General features: G+C 38.9%; 1 protein-coding gene across 19 annotated transcripts in view; it reads right to left on the bottom strand.

Annotated features, from left to right (window-relative positions):
• Nucleotides 1–343: 343 nt before the first annotated feature.
• MYT1L (myelin transcription factor 1 like) overlaps nucleotides 344–14510 on the bottom strand; it is a 284247-nt gene continuing 270080 nt past the window's right edge. For all 19 annotated transcript variants that reach the window (XM_053380764.1, XM_053380763.1, XM_053380761.1 and 16 more), the window contains 5 exons: nucleotides 14175–14396; nucleotides 7932–8023; nucleotides 5565–5668; nucleotides 3626–3769; nucleotides 344–3291 (listed from right to left, as the gene is read on the bottom strand). In XM_053380764.1, the coding sequence (XP_053236739.1) occupies nucleotides 3151–3291; nucleotides 3626–3769; nucleotides 5565–5668; nucleotides 7932–8023; nucleotides 14175–14396 (703 nt within the window). In that variant the 3' untranslated portion in view covers nucleotides 344–3150. The remainder of the gene's footprint in view (nucleotides 3292–3625; nucleotides 3770–5564; nucleotides 5669–7931; nucleotides 8024–14174; nucleotides 14397–14510) is intronic.

The raw sequence follows: 14510 nt of genomic DNA, 5'->3' as shown, positions 1-14510 counted from the left end.
TGTGCTCGGAAACGTACTGGCAGCCAATGTAGGTCTTTCAAGACCGGTGTCAACCTAATTTCTTAATTTTGGTGTTTTAAAAAATAGGGCTCGTCTTATACATGGGGGTGTCTTATACACAGAGAGATGTGTGTGTGTGTGTGTGTGTGTGTGTGTGTGTGTGTGTGTGTGTGTGTGTAGGATGAGAATTCAGTTATTAAAAAGGAGAAAGAAAGGTGCCACTGCAAAGTTTGGCTGAATATATGAGACTGCCAGTACCGTGGGTGAAATCAAGAAAGGTAACAATGGATTAGAGAACAGCTGTGCTACAAATGTGGCAACACGTTTGTTTGTTTATTTATTCATTTATTTATTTAGAGTAAGATGTGTTCACATCCAGCATGACAAAATTTGTACAAATTTCACAATTTAAAAATGAAGTTATCACAGCAACTTGTGATTTCACACATTTATAGCAAAATTAAAATGTCAACAAACCCATGCCGTGTAGTACAAAAATAAATCAAACCTCAGTTCCACAGAGAGCACAATAAGTAGTTTATACAAAATTCTGTCTTAATAAATGAGCACTTAAATCAAACTCAAGAAAAATGAACAATAAGTTAGAATAAATAAAACTCTGATGACTCACAATAATTTCAGATGAAAGGTCAGCATTCTAATATGTGACACTTTTTTGTGTGTGATCCCTATATAATAGTCACAGATATCTTTTGATTTGATATTATGTACCAACATTAGATGAGCAGCGCGGATTTGTGCTTAAAATCCCTTTTTCCCATTGTACATAGGTGATAACGATAAGAATCCAAAACTGATACTATCTATTACTCTACGGAAAGCATTACTATATTGGCAAAGAAGCGGCAGACACAATGCAGTGGAAAAAAATGCATATGCCCTTATGAACAATGAGAGCCCTAAAAGGAGGCTAGGGCAAAAAGTACAATATATATGGCAGAAGGTGAACGACAAGCACCTTGCTTCAGCTCTCAAAAAGGCAATTCTAAGCATGGCAGCTACAACTAATAGCACAACAGAAAAAGGAGGGCACTATACAGAAGAAGACACTGCAGAGCCCTAAAAGTAATTACATAATCTTCTCCCAGCTAGTTATTAAAGTCCTCGTGGAAAAACTGTAAGCTTTTTGTACAGTGAATAGTATAAAGTGCCGCTGGGATATACATATATTTATACATATATATATATACCGAGGTTGAGTATTGTATCAGAATATTTGTTGTGAGATCCCTGTAGCAAATATTATTGGACGAGCCCACGTCGGCTTCCACTCTAATTTGTTCAAATTTAGTGTCACAAAGCGAATGACACACGAGATTGCACACCTCCGTATGGATATATAGGGCAAGGTAAGTGCAAATAGTCAACTGGCACATTGTGGGGACAATGACCCTGTAAGTCCTGTTCTGCTAAAAATATTTTATTTTATTTTATTTATTATTATTATTTTATTATTTTTTACAAAACCCATCTTTTTTATTTATTTTTTTCATAACAAAATTTTTCAAAGTACTTTTGTACTTTCTGCATAACATCAAGACATGGAAGGAAAAGATATGCTATCAAATCGAAATCAATTCAACATCCAACATACACGACACGCCATCTGAATTACTAATTTAAATGGGAGGGGGGGAAACAAAAAAATGCCGCAAGAAAAAGTGGTCTTATGCATACATATAGTGCAGTTATTTTGAAGAAATAACAATCAAATCTGAAAAGTACAATACGTCTTTTTTTTTTAGCTTGAAATGATGCAATTTAAAGCAAAAAGTGCCAAAGTATATTTAGTTACATTAAATTTTCTGATTGCATTCATTCATTTATTTTTATTTATTTTTTGCAATAGGTAACAGTAGAACAAATAGATAGCATATGGAAATGCCACAGGAATAATGATTGTACGCCAAAAAATTAAAAAAATAACCGTAACCCCAGAACCAAAACAGTAAAAAAAAGGGAACAAAGTAAAAAAAAAAACAGGTTAACTGAACTGCATTCTATTTCCTACGCAGGGTAGCAATGAATCCAGGCCAGTAACTACTGTAAAGATAAAACTTAGGGGTTCATTCCCAAATTAAAAACTTTTTTTTTAATGGCAATATTTCTTTGAACCTATTGCCTTTGTATTAGGAAGGAAAGACTGAACTTCTGAAAGATGAACTACAATGCTGTAACAGATAACTCAGAGGGAAACTCTAGGAGTCCTGGAGAGACAGAGGATGTTGGCTCCAAAGTGTATTTGAAAAGAAAAGTTGATATCTTCATGTTGTCCACCTCTGATAGAGCTCCTGTCATTATGGAGGTTCTCATATTCATACCATGTAATGCTTAGAAGTTAATTAAAAAGTGCTGTTTAAGCTGCTTTGAATCTTCTCTCTCAAGTTTCCATGGCTTGATGTTGTCTTACAATAAATTACTCCTTTTACATCTCACAACTAATTCATGCCCTTTGCTTGGAATTAAAAACAAAAACAAAAACAAAACAAAACAAAACCTTCTTTTTATTGCCCCCCGCCACATACCATCCTCTGAAAACAAAAGTTACACAATATTTCAAGCATTGTTCAAAAATAAAGCATTTTTGGCAACCAAATCTTGCTATGAAACAATATGCACACAAAATGTAATTTCTTAAATCCCATAAAATCCTCCAGCAATGAGACAAAATGAGAGTGTCTAAAAAGTGGCCGCAGACTGCAACATTGTCATTCAAAGCGGATTTTCTTTTTTCTTTTTCTTTTTTTTTGTCCATTTCAGTTCAAAATACTAAAACATTTAATCACTAAAGCATTAAAAAGAATTTACACTCTATTTTGATCAGCTTACCTCTTCAGAAATATATTTACCCCAAAAATGTGCATACATTAGCAGCTATAAACATTACATGGCATATCACACTATGTCAGCTTATATGAAAACGTACAAAATGTGAATGTATTCAAAAAACTATTCTGCAGTTACTATCTTTAAAGCAAGACATAAAATTATCATGAAGTCTTGTAAGCATAACACTGTTTTAAACAGAAAGAAATATATAACACTTTCTGGTAAATTACAGCAGCAAAAAACAAGAGGCATCATTTTTTTTTTTTAAAGGTAAGATTTTTTCACCACTACAGCAGCTGCTCACACCTGAATTCCTCTCACAGCCTGTTTTATATTTTCCAGTAGGGCTTTATTTTCTGGACTCTGATAACGATCTTGATTTGTATACATGTCCGTCAAAGTGGTCACGTAAGCATCAAAATTTTGTTCATTGATTGGTTCCTACGAGATATTAAATAGTAGTTCATATACAACTTTTATTTGCTTAATGGTATATTCATTTATGCATAACAAACTATCACAGCACATTGACACCATTTTCTTAGCACATTAAAAAGGTCTAGTTTAGCGCTTACTTAATTTTTACAGGAGACATCGGAATTGGCCCACCGTGTCTTTTTTTTTTTTTAGCAGTTAAATTTATCTCTATGGTTTCAGGGTTGATACCGCAAATCTCCATCGGGCTGAGGAGCCATAAATATAAAAACAAAAAGACATCTACTGTATGAGGTGAAGGAGACCGCCAAATTCCTTAACTTGTGCCTCAGTCACTTACCATATGCGGCAGCTGGATATTAGCTAGACTATGAATTAAAGATTGGCTTAAATTAGCCAATTCGTGAAGGAGCGACTCATTTTGTTGCTCAATTACTTTGTTTTCTTCTTCTATCGTCTTCAGGTTGCTCTCCATGGTGGTAATCTGAAAGGGACAGAATAGTGTACAATGTAACAGGAAGCAGAACATCTTTAAAACGACGGAGGAGGGGAATGTTATGTCAATTATAACACTAAGTTGATCCAGAGTGTCCCTCTATGAGCCAGTGCAGATCTACGGTACTTGGAGGGTGCAGTGCATCTTTTGCTGTTCTATAGCTCATCCAACCTTCCAGAACAGATTTCAGGGAGCAAAAAATACTCAGGAGGAAGGAAGAATCAGTGACATTCCTTTCCTTGCCTCTTCCTCTGGTCTGTGTTCTGTGTTCAGCGTTCCACTTATGGGTGATTCCACATCAAATCAATGCAAAAAACAAGGGTTTTGTCACCAACCATCTCATATTTTGATGAAACTTGGTGTACACCCTTCCCTTATGGTTGAAAGAAACCCCCTTAATTTCCCCCCTCTGTCTCAAATGGTTTTAATTTTATAGCACTTCAAAGTTTCCTGTAAAATTTCTAAGAGAGCTGATCATTGGTTATGGGGGGGAATGTACACAAGGGTATCTTGTGCCAAGGGTCTCAAGAGGGACAGACAACACAGATTTAACAAAACTTTGAAGTGCTATAAAAATTAAAACTATTTGAGATAGAGGGGGGGAATTAAGGGGGTTTCTTTCAACCATAAGGGAAGGCTGTACACCAAGTTTCATCAACATCTGAGACGGAGGGTGACATGACCTTGTTGAAATGACATGGAATGACCCTTATGGAAACACTGAACCCAAGCCATTATGTTCTGCCAAATCTCCTGGGCTTGACGTCTCACAATAAAGTACTCCTTTTACACCTCACATCTAATTCATACTCTTCACTTGGAATTAAGAAAAGCCAATTTTTTTAAAAAAAAAAACCGTGCCTACCACATACCATCCTCTGAAAAATATATATATAAATCATGCAAATTGTTCCCCGGCCTTACAATGGATTAGTCCATGTCCATTTTTATCTGTAGAAAACTACACTTTTTGAACCATCTACGTAAACTAAGAACAGATGGAAATAGATATTAAGCAGCAGTCAATGACCAAAACTAGATATGACTTTAAGCTTATTTTTAAGCACGTGCTCGCAGCCTCCTTTTGTTTTCAAAAAAAGGAGAGCCATCCTTCCACCCTGGATCAGGGCCGCAGCAAAGAGTTCCTTTTCGCCACCCCCATTGTCCAACAATTGTCTCCCTTAAACTGCTTAAAAATCGGAACAAATAAGCACTTTGGGGCAGGAGACCATTTTTGCAAGGAAAATGGAGATGGGAAAATGGTTAAGTGGCCTCTTCCCCTGCAGTGCAATTCAGATCCAAGTTCGATGCACCACAGTTACTTTTTAGGAGAAAAGGAACATGGCCAGTTGCGATTCAAAACAGTACTTAACATCATGGATAGTTTGCTCCTTTGCACAATGTAGCATCTAGCGTGCCTGAGCAGAAAGCTTGGACCATTGATTTCTGGTGATCTGCCTTTACTCTCTCCCCCCCCCCCATCTATCATCCATATATAAGAGAGTAAAAGCTGTACATATTCATTTAGAACAAAATCCTTCTTTAACCTGATGGTTTTGATTATGATTTCAGGTAGAAATGTTTGCAGCTGCCATGCTAGGGAAGCAGTACCAAATCACGGTTTTCTAACCTCCCATACGGTTTTTAAAACAGGGCAAACACATTAAGGAAAAATTGGGAGAAATAAAATAAAATATCCCCACAGAGTGCGACTAGCCTATTTATTTATCTTAATCCAGTCATGTAAAAAACCATTGGATTTAGGACTTTATAAAACTGTTACCTGAGTTCGGAGTTTTATCATATCAGCTTCCATCTGGGAGTTGGATTCATTTAGTTCCTTTATTTCTTCATCTAACTGTTTAATTTCTTCATCATTTTCTATACCTATGCAATAATAAAAAAGATATATTAAAATATAGTTGTTAGAAATCTGAGTTAAGCAACTGAGCCATTTCACAGTTTGAAGTTTAGGTCAATAAAACTAAAAGGTCAAAATGGTTACATCTCATGGGATATTCCATTTTAAGCAGAGCCTTCCGCAAGCTAACGTAAGAACATTCTAAGGGGAACCAAGACCGTAGGAATCCAGCTCTCTCCCCTGTTGCCCAGGCCCTGTGATGGGTCACTGAAGGGAGTGGCAGGTCTCTGCATACTCTTCACATTTTCATCCTACCCAACCTGTCAAAAAAAGCATGTAGAATATACTGTATTTTTCTGTGTATAAGACGCCCCCATGTATAAGACGACCCCTATTTTTTGAGCCCCAAATTAAGAAATAAATATTTTAAACACCAAACGGAACAATATTGATATTTTATTAAATATTCAAAACACCGGTATATTTAGTACTGTATATTTAAACATCTAACAGTGAGGCAAGCTGTGTAATGGCGGCTGCTCCTATCAGCTCAGTGTAACTCCACTGTAGCTGCAGCTCCAGTTCTCCCGCCTGTGTGCTGCACTTTTGTCTCAGTATTTACGGTATGTACCGTATTTACTCCATGTGTGCTGGCAGATGCGAACACTGATTGAGGAGCTGCGACTGCCAGGCCTGCCTGAGTGAGTGCGCTTGGGGAATGGAGGGTCTGGGTAGCCAGGGGGCGGCTGAGGGAACCGGGTGGAAGGGACAATGTCCGGAGTGGGGGCTGCTGGGGGAGGGGAAGTACCAGACCAGTGTTTGTTGTGAGGCCAATAGTGAGGGGAGGCTGGGGGGAAAGAATATGGATGGCGGCATATATTTATCTATATATTTAATTGCAACGTTCCATGTATAAGACAACCCCCAATTTTAAACTTACAAAATTTGGGGGGAAAGATCATCTTATACATGGAAAAATATGGTAAGTAGCTTGCAAGGCACAGAGAGGAAGAACTGGATGGTGGTATGGAAAGCATGTACAGACCCTCCCAACATCCCACTGTGCCATCTGCATGCGTAAGTGGAGGAAAGGGAGAAAATAGGGCAAGTATCCAGCCCAGCTGTGAACCTTGACATTCCCATGGGGTGGAAAAGTCCTTCCACATCCTAAATTTAAACATACTAATTAAACCACAACTTCTATCTGAGCCCATTCGCTCGAGTAACAGAGTTTGATGGCTGCCCAATGAACTGTGGCATTAAATTCATATTTCCATCTAATGTGCACTTTTTAGAAAATGCAGACTGTAGTCATTGGCTGGGGGTGGGGTGGGGAGATGACTGGAATCACTGAAGGTGGGGAGGACGAACTTGACCCTCCTCACAAGCTCCTGATGAAAACCACTTCCCCACAGATGCTATTTGAATTGGGGGGGGGACTCTTCATTAGCACCATACAGCTAAGTTTTATTTTTTTCTTGAGATATTTGTTCTTGTCTTTCTTTCATATGAATGATATGTAAGGTTACTGAATTGTTGCTCGACATCTCAGTTCTTTTTGCTCATCCATAGCTTTCTGGCATAGTTTTGGGTAAAAAAGGCAGGGTAAAAATGATGAAAATAAAATTGATAAAAGTATCCAAGTTTCATCATACCGCCAGATGAAGTGATTATATTATATGAGCTTTTCTGGCCATACATAGTATAATGGAGCAGATTAAATACCCATGCCAAATGTATAATTTGGGTTAAAGACAACAGGATATTGTGGGAATTTTAGACTTAATGGTTCCCTTTTGATGGTAATGTGGTATTTCAAAATCCAGCCATGCTAAATTTGGGGACCCTCTTCGTCAGTCTGATGAATGAGGCTCTGTACTGGAAGGAGAGGAATTCTGGTAATTCCAAGTGCCTAAAGAACTTTGAGCCAAGGCTGCACTGCTTTGCAAACTTTCCTTGGAGTAAGATGCAATTAATACAGAGGGACATATTTCTGAGCAAACATGCATATGATTGTGCTTCACATGAGCTTTCTGCTTTACAATGGCAGCACAAATCACAGCATGGGTGTTCTCTGAAGCACGTTCAGAAGCTGATTTTTTGCAGCAGCAGCAAAATCACTTCAGTGCCGTACACTGTAGCCTGATGGCACTTTCTAGAAGGACTCCAAGATTGTGTTCAGAAAGACTCCTTTGTAATACCATAGTGAGTAAATTATTCTCACAGTGAGAGAGTGAAGTAAACAGTGATAGCTGCGTCTCATTTAATCCACAACAATTAGCTATTTACCATTGCTAGCCCTCTGCTTTATTGTAAGCATTTGTTCTCCCGACAGCTTTGCTCTCTTCATTGCCGACGTAGCTCTGGGGCATCCTGATAGACTGTAGACAATAAGTGAGGAAAGAATTATTAATTGTAATAAGTCACGGGTGTTCAGTACGTCAGCTAAATCGACTACGGAAACAGAGTTACAGGGAAGTCTCTCTTGACTGCCATTGGTAAGGTGCTGGCTTCTGAAAGAGAAGAGGAACTGTTCTCAGACAAGAAGAGGAAAAATATAAGACTTAAAAATGGAAAGAAAGAAAAACTAGCTACTTTTGTACACCATGGTGTGTCCCTCTTCTCTTTGTCTAATTGGCTGATGTTGCAATAACTTCATTCACTGCCTAAAATCACTGAAAGGTAGAAGAATGCTAGTTTTTCACTAAACAAACAAGGAGAATGGTGCCCATACATTTGCCTCATATACAAAGGGTAGAGACTTATTTTTATAAAGAAAGCTGTGACTCTGGGGATTATAGCTCAGCTGCGGGGCAGATGCCCATGTTCATCTGTCTTGGAACCTAGTTTTTCTTACCACATGACAAGAACACGCATTTCATATAAACCCGGTTTTAATAAATCAGAGTAGTTATAGTTAGAACATGCACACCTTTTTGCAACAAATTTTCCCCACAGCAACGAAACCTATATTTATCATTCTTATTTAAACTACCTCGAAGGAATAAATATGAATTTATAGCTTGTATCTTATCCCAAATAAGTGATACGCACCCTATTTTAAGCTTGAGGGATTTGAGCTGATTTCATTTCATTTGCAGGTTCAAATACAAATGCAGAAACATTTCCTACTATTGTGTAACAATAGGGCAGCTCCTGAAAAGTTTGTCACAAGTTCTAGATGAATCCTAATTAAAAATCATATAAACAATCTGTATTTAAAGAATAGTATTAGGGAAATTTTGCAGGTTAGGAATTTGACTGCAGGGGGTTAGGCTACTTCCGACTCTACAATTCTGTGATTCTGTGGAATATATTAGTAAGGGTATGCCAAGAGAACATGGCACAAAGTAAGGACCAAATTAGAGTTTTAATTGGTTTTTTACAGTGTTATTTTTCTAGAAAAAGAGGTGTCGGAACCCACCATGTATAGTATATATATTTATGTATATTGTGGGGCAGACTGGAGTGAAAGTACCCGAAACCAGTCATAGAGTTTGCTTTGCCCCTCCAAGTATTTATCCGGGAAATGGTTTGGCAGGGCTGGCCGAATAAATTTTACTTCCCAAAGCAAATCACCACTGGCAATGGAAAAGTCCTCCCCTACACTTGAGGGCAGTAAGCAAGGTTATGGGTTGCATACACAGATCCCTCACATCTACTAAATCAGGCATAGGCAAACTCGGCCCTCCAGATGTTTTGGGACTACAACTCCCATCATCCCTAGCTAACAGGACCAGTGGTCAGGGATGATGGGAGTTGTAGTCCCAAAACATCTGGAGGGCCAAGTTTGCCTATGCCTGTACTAAATGAAGCACCCACTTCATTCTTACTAATGGCAGGGTTGGTCCCACAGTCTGGTTAGAGGCACAAACCTTGGGGACTTGGCCTTTGGTTCAAAGCCTTTGGTACTGGTGGGTGGGGGAAAGGGGGACACTCCAACCTGCTACTCCTGGATGAATAATCTACTAAATAAACCCAGAACAGAGAGGTGGTAGCCTGAGTGCACCGAAGGGAATGAGAGCTTGCGGGCCTTGGGGACATCTAACGTCACCCTTTAAGGACATGAACTTGCAGGAATGGTACTATTTTCATGGAAGCTACTTTGCACAAATCTTTTGGTTCCAGGATCCTAGTAAGAGAAGGTTTGGGGCACTGGGAGTGGGTGGGTTGCCCTAAACAAAGAATAGAGAGAAGCAGATAGGTTAAGATGAAAGATGGCAACTGGATTGAATGACCCAGTTCTAGGTGAGCTGGTGGCCATCAAATTTTCAGCCAGTTCACTGTGTAGATAGCAAAATCACAGAATCATGGCCCATCTGATTTGTTGTCTTTCTGTACTTTTGCTGTATTGCTTGCTTTATTAATATGCTGTTAACTGCTTTGGAAGTCTTTGGGCCAAGAAACGCAATACGAATGAACCACAATGTAACATGTTTTCCCCATGTTTTTATCTCACGTTTTATCTCACGAATTGTAGGTTTGGGGTCTATGGGGGGTTTGATATTTGCTGCTATCTACTGTTAATATAGGGACGCGGGTGGCACTGTGGGTTAAACCACAGAGCCTAGGACTTGCCGATCAGAAGGTCGGCGGTTCAAATCCCTGCGACGTGGTGAGCTCCCGTTGCTCAGTCCCAGCTCCTGCCAACCTAGCAGTTCGAAAGCACACCAGTGCAAGTAGATAAATAGGTACTGCTCTGGCGGGAAGGTAAAGCAGCTTAGTCATGCTGGCCACATGACCCTGAAGCTGTACGCCGGCTCCCTTGGCCAGTAAAGCGAGATGAGCGCCGCAACCCCAGAGTCGGCTACGACTGGACCTAATGGTCAGGGGTCCCTTTATCTTTTTTACTGTTAAAATAAGACTGACTGGGTGTGTGGAATCTAACTTTTGAGTTGTCCCTCACTTTCTTGAGAGTATAATCTTAGCACACACCTGGAACTTCTGAGCACTCTTTAAAAGATGTGGGTGGAAGACATGCCTTGCATTCATGTTTTTAATTTTATTAAAGGCAAATTATATTATGGAGAAAAGTGAAGGAACAGAAAAGGAAAGCAAGCTAGTTATGCTTAAACTATTTGCTTGCTTTGATGTTTGTACTGATATTTTCTAATATATTGCTCACAAAAACAAAGCTGGGCCAATTTAAAGCCTGGGTGAGGTTCACAAATGTAAATCCAAATTAAAAAAGGAGTGTATGAGACTGACTACTAAGAAGACAGGGCTCAGATTAGATTCAGAATCTAATCTTAAACCATCTTTAACCATCACAATTTCATATATTATGAATGCAAAGATTAGTCGCAATATATTAAGGAGATCTTCCATTTTCTTGCATGTTATTTCGTTTCCTCGGGCACTAGAGGCCGGTCATAATAATTAGTCTGGTGGAATATAATAAGGATATAGATTTATAGGCAGACTTCATTTCTGTTTATAGTGCTTTAGGGCATAAAATGCCAGCTAGTGAAGATAAATCAGATCTTATTTGCTTTACTCATAGGCCAGAATACTTAACTGTCACTTCCATAGTTCATCATCTGAAGGAAAGTTGGTTACTGTTTGGTGGAATACGCTATAATGGAATTTAGTCTCATAATCATGCATATTGCTTGAGTCTGAAATGGAATAAGGATTCAATCCTGTCACCAGTTGAATGTCGGTAACTAACAACGAATGAGCAAATGCATGACTTCAGTCTCATTGTTATTTGAGCTCTTTCACAAGAGGGGTGGGAATCTCCATCCCGCAGGCCAGTCTTGGCTCACCAAGGTGTCCATGTTGAGCTGTGAACCAATTTCCTCCACCTGGTGACATCAGTTGCTGGGTGCAGGGTCAATCCTTCACCAGCATGTTGCCTCAGCATGTGAGCATTGCAGCTTGCAGGGCTGCACTCTGACTCTCTGATCACTAGCTGGCAGGTAAAGGTAAAGGACCCCTGGACGGTTAAGTCCAGTCAAAGGTGACTATGGGGTGTGGCACTCATCTTGCTTCAGGCCCAGGGAGCCAGCATTTGTCCACAGACAGCTTTCCGGGTCATGTGGCCAGCGTGACTAAACTGCTTCTGGTGCACAGAGGACCATGACGAGTGCCTGCTTTTGAGGCTAGCGCTACTGAGCTCATTTCTAGGTTTAGGCCACCAGCTTCTCTAAAGTTTTATTTTTCATGCTGCATAACAAACTTGGGACTATTTTGTTACAAATTTCAGAAGAAGAATCTACCCTTTGTTTTTCATCACTTATGGCTTTGACATGTTATGCTAATTATTAACACCCCAGAACTAACTCCGCACGCAAATATCATCTTAACAAAACCGCAACATACTTGAAAGAGATGTGTAGCTGAGGTGAAGAGCTTGGGCTATATCTACTCTTCCAACAAAAATGGTCTGGGAATGGTAGTATGTGGAGTGCTACCCCCTAATCATCAAACTACAATTTCCTGGGAAGAAGTAGCCAGTTAAATCTGCAGTGTAAATTCATTCAACGTATCTAAGAAACTTAATCGGAGGACACCCTTACAAACATGAGGAGAGACTGTTTCTCACATGAAAAAAATATAATTAGTGCAGAATATATGTGGAATAAATGTGAGGCTAGTTTCGTGCAAAGAGAGAAGAAAAGAAAGCATTCAGTCTGAACAGAATTTTAAAATAAATAGACTTTGGTGCACAAGGAATTAAAAGCAAAACACATTTAACTCCCCAAAGTCACTCATTGTTCTAAAATAGTTCCATCCAAGAGAAGCATTTCATCGGATTATTTGTTGGTTGTATAGGATAATATGTATAATTGCACATAAGATAGAAGCTTTTCCTTACTCACTCCTGAATCACAGATCCTAGATTACAAGTGGGATTAGTTTGTAATCCTACTATGGTACGCGCTCTCTCTCTCTCGTGTGCTTTTTCTTAAAAGCATTCTAATTCCTAGTAAAACTTAAGTTGGTTTTCACAAAGACATACTAATTCATAGTTCTGCCTACTCTGGAAGGAACATTCACATGGTTGGCACAAGGCTTAAGAATTGTTTCTTTCCTTTGTCAGAACACGTTATCAACAAACCCCACAGATTGTGAAAAGATTTATCCTGGAGGTTGATACATGTCATATGCCTAACTCATAAAGTTGTCCAACACAACAGCTCAGAACTCAACAACACACCAGGCAACGACAGGCTTTCCCAGCCTTTGTCATAGAGTTTTAGTCTTGTTTTAAATGCATTTGCTGCTTTCGTGCTTTTAACTGTTTTTCATTATCTATTGCATTTCTCACCTTGAGATGGTGGTTTAGAAGGTGATTAATAAATTAATTGTAATAAGAATAAGAGTAATGGTGTTATTGTCTTTGCTCCGGTCTTGGGTCTTTGAAAGGGAGGTCTTTCCAGGCTGAAGTACTACAGAAACTGCAGTGGCATGCAAGCCCAGGAGATACATAAAGGAAATGAGCTCCATAGCACTTACATAGGTATGATCTTCTGCCTTCGGCTGGTATGCTTCCATGCCATAACCATATACAGGAGCAAACTAGGCAGTATACTATGTGGTTCATCGGAATACAGATTTATTGTTTTTTAATATATTTAATAACAGAATTTCTATTCCATAGCGTAAGAACTCTTCAGGAATGATAGAACTATTCTGATTCTCCTCTGCCCACCCAGCCTTCTCCTGTGTATGGAGGCAGAACAGGACAGGTTTGTTTCGGTTAATTCTGATTTGTTCCTGCTCATTTTGCATTAAGTATTAGATTTAGAAGTGTGCCTGTTTAATATGCTTTTCTTTCCTAAGGGATATCTCTCTCTCTCTCTCTCTCTCTATATATATATATATATATGTAAATATAATCTACTTTCCACAATCAACAGTCAACAAGTTTTGAAACTGCTCATTGGCATCACCATCAGGACGACACCAATTAGCTACCACTAATTGTTCTATAGCTTCAGTAAAAGGGCTAGTTAACGTAGGTAAACCATTTCCCCCTTTCAATACCTTTTCTCTCTCTCTTCAGAGTTCTCGGGTTAAGGCATGTTTGAAGAGCATCTTTACTAACTTTGGACAAGTGAACCATGGGCAAACTATGTTCTGCTAGCAAAAAACTTACAAAAACCATGGAGGTTTGTACTTGGAGATGGCGCAGATTAGAACATCTAGTTGAGTTTAGGCAAATCTAAGCTGAAGATTCTCTAATAAAATTAACATAAGACTAAAACTAGCTGCCTTGAAAGTTTATCAAATAAAAACCAAAGATTGGCACACGGTACTTATTTGTTAATCTGCTTTAAGAAAACAATATTGGGGACGAATCATTATTATAAGATTGATAGGGTCTAATTTGTTTCAAGGGTGTCATAAACATGAGCTAGGTAGTTCTATCTAGCTTCATACCTAAGAAATCTTGGTTGACTCTTTTTTTCACAGAATAACGTGTTAAAAATAATTTAAAGAGATTTGCACATTGTGGCCAATGGAGAGCTTATTTCAAATAAGGTACAGTTAGATAGGAGGGGAAAAACCTCTGCAGTTACTTACCTCCTATGTGTAAGAAAACTACCACTGACATGTCCTGAACCATCACATCCTGGGGTCGGACATGACATACCTTCCGTCTTCACTGACTTCCAAGAAAACTGGGAGCCATTCAAATACCCATCCTTTTGCCTTTTAGTAGCTAGAGGGCATCCTGATGCACTACGGTGAGATGCATATTTCCCGGTTATATGACCCTGACCGTCACAACCAGGAACTGGACATCTGGATAGCAGATAGATGAAATAAACTTTATTGTCTTGCCATCATATACCTGGCAGCCTCTACAACAAAGTCAAAATAAATCTCACATAAAAAAAGAACAACCATGCTTTATGG

The sequence above is a fragment of the Podarcis raffonei genome, chromosome 3 (genome assembly GCF_027172205.1).
Source record: "Podarcis raffonei isolate rPodRaf1 chromosome 3, rPodRaf1.pri, whole genome shotgun sequence".
In the NCBI taxonomy this organism is placed as follows: Eukaryota; Metazoa; Chordata; class Lepidosauria; order Squamata; family Lacertidae; genus Podarcis; species Podarcis raffonei.
The sequence above is the reverse complement of the archived record's forward strand: the minus strand, read 5'-3'. Positions and strand labels throughout refer to the sequence as shown.